Source organism: Propithecus coquereli, unplaced genomic scaffold (assembly GCF_000956105.1).
Source record: "Propithecus coquereli isolate 6110/MARCELLA unplaced genomic scaffold, Pcoq_1.0 Scaffold27, whole genome shotgun sequence".
NCBI lineage: Eukaryota > Metazoa > Chordata > Mammalia > Primates > Indriidae > Propithecus > Propithecus coquereli.
The window spans coordinates 3,241,137-3,250,325 of record NW_012148285.1 but is presented as its reverse complement, the minus strand read 5'-3'; the positions used below and the strand labels follow the sequence as shown (position 1 = coordinate 3,250,325).

Below are 9,189 nucleotides of genomic sequence, written 5' to 3'. Positions count from 1 at the left end.
GAGAGGCCACTCTCCAGACAGCTGCCCGGTGACCTTCCCCATCAGTGGCCCCCCGACCTCTCTCACCATCGATCCGTCCTGCCTGACTTTGAACCCTGGCACACCAGCCTCCCTCGTCTAGACGTCCTCTTTCTCGGCTCAGTCAGTGTGTTTTGAGAGAGCGTGCATTCCCACCCAGCCCCTGCATGAGTCGGGCAATGATTAATTGGCTTCTCCCTTTTGCAAAATTAATCTCTGACCTGCGACTCGGATGCTCTGGTGATGATGGAGCGGATAAAGTCCTCCGAGCCCAGAAGTGGGATGTTTTATTGCGATCGACTGACCAGCCAACCCGGGTTGGGGGGTGCCCGGTTCCATTGGCCTTTTGACGGGTTGGGTCGGCCTCGCCTCCAAGCCCGCTGGGGAGCCGGCCCCGCCCACCCGGGGAAAGATGGTCCCCAGTGGAAGCCAAGTGTCCGTACCGGGAACCACATCACCTCTGTGCGTCTCTGGTTTCTTTTGCCATTTTTTCCTTTTTCTTTCTTTCTCTCTTTTTTTTTTTGTTTGTTTTTTTTGGAGACAGACTCTCGCTCTGTCTCCCAGGCTGCAGGGCATGGCGCCATCATAGCTCACTGCAGCCTCCAACTCCTGGGCTCAAGCGATCCTCCTGCCTCAGCCTCCCAAAGTCCTGGGATTACAGGCATGAGCCATGGCGCCTGGCCTCTTTTTCCTTTTTTAACAACTTTATCGAGGCATATTTTACATATTGCAGAATGCTCCTATTGCAGATGTACAGTTCAGTGACTTTTAGTGACTTGAGTGAGTGGCACAACTGTCCCCATGCATCAGTTTCAGTACATTTCCCCCCCGCAGTGGGCTCTCCAGTGCCCACATACTGTTAATGCTGTTTCCACTCCTGCCCCGGGTGGCCACTGATCTACTTTCTGTCTCTGGATTTGCCTGTTGGGACATTTGACATACACGGGCTCCCACCACCAGGCCTCTGGCCCCTCTCCCTTTGCGTAGCGCGTGGAGGCCCGTCCGCGGGCAGCTCTGTCTCGATCGCTGATTCGTATTTCTCAGTTCACTTTGCCTCTTCTGAGCGAGTGTTCTCACTCCCATTGTAGAGAAGGGGACACTGAGACCCACCCAGCAAAGGGAAGGGACTGGCTGCCTCTGGGTGCCCCAAGGTTAGCCCCGACCTGCCCTGTCCTCTCACTGGCAGGTTGTCACCTCCCCTGCGGGACAGGGGGTCAAATGTGCACGGAGTGAGTTAACCTGCTGTGTTTAGCAACTGCTCTCCTGGCTGCCACCTGTCCCTCTTCCCTAAACAAACAGAGACCCTGGACTCGTCAGCAACCTATCAGTGGCACCTCCCAATATCTCCCCACTCCATTCGTTCTCGCCACATCCACGGGTGCCACCCTTGCTTTGCCACTGGTGCTGTCACAGACAGCTGACTGCCCTCCCAGCTCACAGGCCTGCTGTCTACAGCCTCTGCCTCGGTGGAGCCCCGCCCGCCCTCAGGTCCCGGTGCCCTGGCCCTGCCTGCCTCTCTCCACCCCTTTCCTCCCCCTTCCCTGCCTTCCAGCCTCAGCAGCCTTCTCATGCCTCAGGCATGGCTTGCTCTTTCCTGCCCCAGGACCTTCGCACAGGCTGTTCCCTCTACCTACAACACTCTTCCCTTTCATCCTTCATGCTTAGCTTATGTCACTGTCTCAGAGGGGCCTCCCTGACCACTGCAGCTGAAGCAGGTTCCCTCGTTCCCTCTCTGGTGTATTTCCTTCATAAACATGGACTTGCAGGAACTTGCAGTCACCTGTGTGCGGTTTATGTGCTATGGCCTTCCTGGTGCTCTCCCAGGTGGGCGGGGCCCCGCCTCTTGCGCTCACAGCCCTGTCCCAGCGCCCAGCGAGCAGTAGGCATCTGAGCTTTGTCTGCTCCGTGGCCAGAGGAAAGGCTGGACGAGGCCAGGGGAACCCCACGGTGGTTTCCTTCCTTCCACCCTCCTATGGCCACAGTGCCCATTCTGAGTCCCCACCCCTTGTCCCCTCTCTCTCGTGACCCTCACAGGACCTGGCCCGGCTGCAGGAGGGTCGGCAGCCTGAGCACCGGGACGTGGCGCTGCAGAAGGTGTCGGACTCGGAGAAGCTGCTGTACGTGCTGGAGGCGGACGCGGCCATCGCCAAGCACATGAAGCACCCCCAGGGGGACATGATCGCCGAGGAGTAGGTCTCCCTTCCTTCTGGGCTGTGGGCCAGGGCAGGAGGTCTGCAGCCCGATCAACACTCGGGAGCCCAGTTGGGGTTGATGGAGGGCTGACGAGGTGCCAGATGCTTCACATTCATGGCAATGCTATTTTGCAGTTGGGGAAACTGAGGCTCAAGGAGTTGATGTCGCTTGTTCTGGTCACAGTATGACTGCAGCTTCCTGTGCCACCATGGTGTCTGACCTCCGAGCTTTTTTGCATGAGCTCCCACACTGCCCAGGGCCCTATCCCTGACCTCCCAGGCTCAGGGCTCATGCTGCAGCGTAGCACGGAGGAACAGCCCCCTTGACTGCGCCCGTGTCCCATGCCCGCCCCTGGCAGGAGCAGGGGTCTCTCAGTGCCCCATGACCCCTGCACTTGTCCTCTGCTGGATGGTGGGCTCTAGACAGCAGTGGACCTGCCAGTTTCTTCTGGAATCTTCTGTGGTTCTGGGCACACAGTAGGCGCTCAGGAAACCTGGATGGGGGAAGGCAGGTGGAGGGAGGGTGGCCAGGAGGGATGGGAGGATACAGTGTAGCTGTCTGGAAGCCAAGGCCACTGTCATCCTGTCCTTCTAAGCCACGGAGGCCCATCCCCGGGGCGTGGGCAATGCCTGTGCCAACGAGCCCCACTGAACAGCTGGCCTCTCTCCCCACGCAGCATCCGCCAGCTGAAGGAGCGCGTGACCAACCTGCGTGGGAAACACAAGCAGATCTACAACCTGGCGGTGAAGGAGGTGGACCCACAGGTCAACTGGGCCGCGCTGGTGGAGGAGAAGCTGGTACGGACTGGGTGGGGCCGCCGCGTGCGCAAGGAGAGCCCTGCAGAGTCACGGGCACCGCGGTCCTGCTGGGGAGGGGGTCACGGTCCCAAGATTTCCCAATGTGCCGATGAGAAAAGTGAGGCTCAGAGAGGTGTGGTGCCAAATCCAGGGTCACACAGCAGAAGTGGAGATTTGGCTCTGGGCCCTATCAGCCACCCAAGAAGCTGCCCTTGGGCTTCCCCCGTGATCCTGGCTCATCGGGGTCCTGGCAGGGTTCTGTGGGCAGGCAGCAGGGAGTGGCCAGACTTCTGGCCTGCCACCGCCCTTCTGGCGCCCTCAGTGGCGCATGGCTGAGCAACTCATGGCTGCCGCAGCCAGCTTTCCCAGGTTCAAGTCTCAGCTCCCCGCCTTGTAGTGGTGTGACCCTGGTCAGGTGACTTCCCCTCGCCCAGCCTCAGTTTCCTCCGCTGGGAAATGGAAGCAGTGACTGCGTGGGCCCCTGAGGTTGCTGGGCGATGAAGGGAGATGGGGCGTGTAAGCGCTCAGCAAGGGGAACTCACCGCACGCCCCACCGCGTGCCGCGTGCCGTCTCCGCCCGCCCGGCCAGGACAAGCTGAGCAGTCAGAGCTTTGGGACGGACCTGCCGCTGGTGGACCACCAGGTGGAGCAGCACAACATCTTCCACAATGAGGTCAAGGCTATCGGGCCCCACCTGGCCAAGGACGGGGATAAGGTGGGACACATGGCGGCGGGCGACCGTGGGGCCCAGGGCGGGAGGGAGCCGAACCTGCGTCCTGGCCCTAACCAGCGCTCTGTCCTTAGGAGCAGAACAGCGAACTCCGGGCCCAGTACCAGAAACTGCTGGTGAGACAAGAACTGATTCTCTTAGAGTGACGCGGGCGGCCGTGGACGCTTGGGTCGGAACAGAAGGGGATTTGCTGGGAAGGGATGTGCCCCTGCCCCTTCCCGAGAGGCCCCCAGTTTGCCCTCTTTGCTCATGACAACCCTGATAGACCCCGGGATATAGCCTGTCCTGCCACGTGTGGCTTAGTTCCTTATTAGGCACCTGCTGTGTGCCAAGTACGAGGCCATATGCTTTCTATACAAAAGCGTCTACTTCCCTTTCCCAGACCTTTAAAGAATGCGTTCTTTTTAAAATTGCACAAGTGATACAAAAATGCTTCCTTGTGCAAATGTTTCGAACATCTCAAACGTGAGAATGCAGAGGCAGCAGCATATAGAGTTAGGAGCTGGACTCCCTCCACCTCTGGCTTGTTGGGTATGATCGACCTTGAGCCATTACTTAGCCTCTGAGAGCCTCAGTCTCCTCGTCTGTGAAATGGAGCTCCTATGAGTCCCTGTCTCATAGGCTTGGGCATTAAATTAGTTAGTATTGGAGAAGTCCTTAGCACAGTCCTGGCACGTGGAGGGCCGTATATACATGTTAGCAGTGGGGGGCCTGGCTGGGAAGTGGCCAGAGCCCGGCCTAGCCCTGTCCTGCCCCCGCCCCTGCAGGCGGCGTCGCAGGCGCGGCAGCAGCACCTGAGCTCGCTGCAGGACTACATGCAGCGCTGCACCAACGAGCTGTACTGGCTGGACCAGCAGGCCAAGGGCCGCATGCAGTACGACTGGAGTGACCACAACCTCGACTACCCCAGCCGCCGGCGCCAGTACGAGGTGGGCGCTGGGGCCTGGGGGACGGGGCAGGGGGAGCTGGGAGGGAGCACGGGGCGGCCAGGCTGGGCGCTGAGTCCTCTCCTCTGCCTGCCCCCGCCCTGCAGAATTTCATCAACCGGAACCTGGAGGCCAAGGAGGAGCGAATCAACAAGCTGCACAGTGAGGGTGACCAGCTGCTAGCGGCCGAGCACCCGGGGAGGAACTCCATTGAGGTGCGTGTGCACCGGGGCGGCCTCAGGGTGGCCTCTGCCTGTGGGCCACCCGGAGCTCGGGCAGCCCCCACAGGTGGGGCCCCACAGGCTGCATCCTTCTCTGTTCGTTTCGCTGTCTCCATCTCGCTCTGTCTGACTGCCACTCCCTGCCCTCAGCCCCTGGATTCCTGAAGCCCACGTGAGGCTACGTTAGTTTCCTGGGGCCACTGCAACAAGTTTCCACAAACTTGGTGGCTTCAAACAACAGAAATTCACTCTCTCGCAGTTCTGGAGGCGTAGTCTGAATCAAGGTGTCCTGGGGCCTCGTCCCCTCTGCGAGATCCAGGGGAGAATCCTCCCCTGCCACTCCCACTCCTGATGGACGCCAGCAGTCCTGGGCCTGTAGCTGCATCGCTCCAATCTCTCCCTCCCTCTGCATGCGGCCTTCTCCCCACGCGTCTCTGTGTCCTGCCTTCTTCTTATAAGCACACCAGTTGGGGTTAGGGCCCACCTTCATTCCAGGGTGATTTCACCTTGAGATCCTTAACTAATTGTATCTGCAAAGACCCTGCTTCCAAATAAGGTCACACTCTAAGTTCTGGGTGGACACGAATATGGCGGGGAGGGACACTGTTCAACCCCCTGCAGTGCCTTTGTGAGAATTTTTTAAAGGTGCCACTTTGTCTGGGTGGACACAGCCTCCACTTGCCCCTTGTGCATTGCACAACCTGAACACCTGTACATGGCAGACCTGCTTGGCTCCTTGACAAGACCCCCTCTCTTCTCCTCCTACCCCTGAGCAAGAGCTGGCTACCCCTGTGGGAGCCACACCCAGGCAGATGCCAGGTGCCCCCCTCCCCACCATCCCTGGGCCCGGAATCCTGCCAGTCCTACCCTGTAGTTCTGGGTGCCATCAGCGCCCTGCCCCTCCTTTTCCTGGCAGGCGCACATGGAGGCCGTGCACGCAGACTGGAAGGAGTACCTGAACCTGCTCATCTGCGAGGAGAGCCACCTCAAGTACATGGAGGACTACCACCAGGTACCGCCCGGCTCCCGGGAGCCCCCAGACCAGGGCTGCTGTCTCACGAGAGTGCTCAGGACCCACTCGGCTCACTCATGGCCTCGTGTCACTTGGTCAAAGAGCCTTGCAGGGCTGCCACCCCAGGCCCCGGGTGCCCCCGCTTCTGATGGCGTGCACAGGCGTGTCGCGAGCTCGCTGGGCCCTTGTGCGTCTTCTCTGGGGACTGGGGCCAGAGTCTGATGTGCCGGGTCAGCACGAGGCCCAGGAATGAGTGCGTGGGTTTTAATTTTGGTAAAATACATGTGTAACATGAAATGTGCCATTTCAGCCATTTTTAAGTGTACATTTAGTTCATCCATCACATTCACGACATCGTGAATACACCATCGCAGCTGTCCACTGCCGAAACTTCTCATCCCTCCGCACCCGGCGTCGGTCACGCCCCGTCTTCCCTCCCCCAGCCCCTGGTCACCTCTCAGCCACGTGCTGTCCCTGATATTTCCTGTCTAGAATGGATGTGAGGAGCAAGTGCAGTCGCACAACACGTGACCTTTTGTGCCTGGCTCCTCTGTCTGGGCGTGTTTTCAAGGTGCACCTGTGTCGAGCGCGTGTCAGTGCCCTACTCCCTTTCTGTGGCTGAATAATAGCACATTGTAGACCACACCGTGTCTGTCCATCCATTCGGCGATGGACACACGTTTCCAGAGGAGTATGTGTTTTTAATAAGCTGCAGGTGATCCTTATGCTTGGGGTGTCTGGGGAAAATTGAACATACCAGGCAATACCACGTAACTCCTGGTTTGGTGTCTGAGCCACACATGAGCTTCACGGGGATCCCAAAGTCCCATTCGTGGCCATGGTCCAAGTGTTCAGCCCGGGGGACAGCTGATGATGAATGACTCAGGAGGTGATGGACCGAAGAATGGGCAAGAGAATTTTCGAGAACAGAAAGGGGAGGCACGTATCAGGACTCAGAGTGGAAGTGCAGTATCAAGTCGGGTGTTCCTGGCACAGAAAGAGGAATGGGATAAAAGGGAGCCCAAAGCTTGCTGGTACACAAATAAAAACGTAATGTGTCGTGGAGGTGGCATCTCATGGATTGGTGGGAAGGGACCTGGCTTCTTCCCTGAAAGACCCCAGGGGGCCAGGCTGGGGAGGGTGGGTGTCCCTGAGCAGAGAAGCCTGAGGCTCAGCACAGGGTCTCATCTGGGCCTCGGAGAACAGAGCTTGAAGCTACAGCCAGAAGCCCAGGTGCTTCTAGTGGTTTCCTGCTGTGAAAGGCCACCTGGCCCCCTAGTTCCACAGAGACGTGAAGGATGCTCAGGAGCTGCTGCACAAGGTGGACTCGGACCTGGACCAGAAATACAGCCCCGACTTCAAGGACCAGTACCAGATCGAGCTGCTGCTGCGGGAGCTGGATGTGAGCGATGCTGGGGACCCTGCTGGCCCCATGGAGGCCTCTCTGCACCCACCCACCTTCAGCCCTGAGCCGCCCCCTCCACAATTCCCTGCCTACTCACCGGGGGGCTCCACCTCCGCGCTCCCCCTTCCCACCAAGGGAAACCTGTTGGTCTCACCTGGCCCCAACCCCACTCTCTTCAGGACCAGGAGAAGGCTCTGGACAAGTATGAGGACGTGGTGCGGGGGCTGCAGAAGCGAGGGCAGCAGGTGGTGCCCCTCAAGTACCGCCGGGAGACTCCGCTCAAGCCCATCCCTGTGGAGGCGCTCTGTGACTTTGAGAGTGACCAGGTGAGTCGCTGCCCCAGGTGCTCCCGGTAGGCTGGGCCCAGATTTGCCTCTTTTCATGTCACTGAAAAGTTTTAGGGGTAACATGGCTGGATCCAGGGCCTCAAACAACATCTCAGGAACCTGTATCCATCTCCATTGTTGCTGTCCCTGTCTGCCGACCCCTCCTCTCATGGTGGCCTTGTACCCCCCACACTGCTCCCCCCTCCCCGCCGCCCTGCCCTCAAATTCTGACAGCTCAGCAACCCCAGTCATTCCAGCCAAAGTCCCAGGGAATGTTCTCATTGGCCCAGTTTGAGTCATGTGTCCACCCTAAACCAATCACTGTGGCTGGGGAACGCCAGTCTCTCATTGGCTAGGCCTGAGTCACATGTCCCTCCGGAGACCCAACATGGACTGGGAATGGGGAGGGGTGGTTCCCCAAAGGGACGAGGAAATAGAGGTGGGCTGCTGGGCTGGCAGACCCAACACCTGCCGCTTCCTGTGGGCCCCTCCCAACCCCATCACTAAACATCTTGGGGAAGGTCTGAGACGGGCTGAGCCTCTCCCGGTCCAAGAGTTGGGCGCAGGGGTGAGATGATGACTGGGCTGCCAGGCCACGGCCGAGGCAGCTCTCTCCGTGTCCTGACTGTCTGGCTGCCCCTGCCAGGGCCTGATCTCGAGGGGCTATAGCTACACCCTGCAGAAGAACAACGGGGAGAGTTGGGAGCTCGTGGACAGTGCCGGGAACAAGCTGACCGCCCCCGCTGTCTGCTTCATGATCCCACCTACCGACCCCGAGGCCCTGGCTCTGGCCGACAGGTACAGTGTGGGTTGGCCCCACCCCCGGGGCTTCTCAGCTGTTCCCAGCCCTGGGCATTCTGACTCAGCCTTGGGGGTCCCCAACACCCCCCACTGGCACCCCCTTGGAGGCTCGAGTAGGAGGGGTGGATCTGTCAAGCTGGCCAACTTGCTGGCCACGTGCAGGCCTCGCCCGGCAAGGGTTTCTCTGCATGAGCCTCTGGGTTCACACGCTGCCTCCTTTACCTGCGATGCCTGCTCGCTGCCTGGTTGGCTTGGCCCTCGCTGGAGGCCTCAGCCCCAGGGTGCTCGTCCCTCCACTTGGTGCAGGATGAGGGCTGCCTCCTCTGTGCTCCCGGGCACCTTCTCCCACTGCATGCACCGCTGTTTAGGAAGATGATTCGGGTATGTGCCAGTATCGCTGGGCCTGGGCTCCTTGGCTTTAGTATCTCCGGGGCCTAGTTCACTGCTTGGTGCAAAGTAGGCACCCGAGAACTCTTTGCTGAATGAGTGGATGATTCAAATGCCTTCATTTATTCTTCAACAAATATCTATTGAGTGAGGCGGGCGGATCATTTGAGCTCAGGAGTTCGAGACCAGCCTGAGCAGGAGCAAGACCCCGTCTCTACTAAAAATAGAGAAAGAAATTAGCTGGACAACTAAAACTATATAGAAAAAACTAGCCGGGCATGGTGGTACACGCCTGTAGTCCCAGCTACTTGGGAGGCTGAGGCAGGAGGATCGCTTGAGCCCAGGAGTTTGAGGTTGCTGTGAGCTAGGCTGA

General features: G+C 59.1%; 1 protein-coding gene across 1 annotated transcript in view; it reads left to right on the top strand.

Annotated features, from left to right (window-relative positions):
• The window catches only part of PPL (periplakin), a 42,045-nt gene that overhangs the window by 21,611 nt on the left and 11,245 nt on the right, over positions 1-9,189 (top strand). The window contains exons 3-12 of the mRNA XM_012647810.1: positions 2,053-2,207; positions 2,888-3,008; positions 3,598-3,723; positions 3,813-3,854; positions 4,506-4,667; positions 4,772-4,879; positions 5,802-5,897; positions 7,177-7,299; positions 7,482-7,628; positions 8,275-8,426. Of these exons, the coding sequence (XP_012503264.1) occupies positions 2,053-2,207; positions 2,888-3,008; positions 3,598-3,723; positions 3,813-3,854; positions 4,506-4,667; positions 4,772-4,879; positions 5,802-5,897; positions 7,177-7,299; positions 7,482-7,628; positions 8,275-8,426 (1,232 nt within the window). The remainder of the gene's footprint in view (positions 1-2,052; positions 2,208-2,887; positions 3,009-3,597; positions 3,724-3,812; positions 3,855-4,505; positions 4,668-4,771; positions 4,880-5,801; positions 5,898-7,176; positions 7,300-7,481; positions 7,629-8,274; positions 8,427-9,189) is intronic.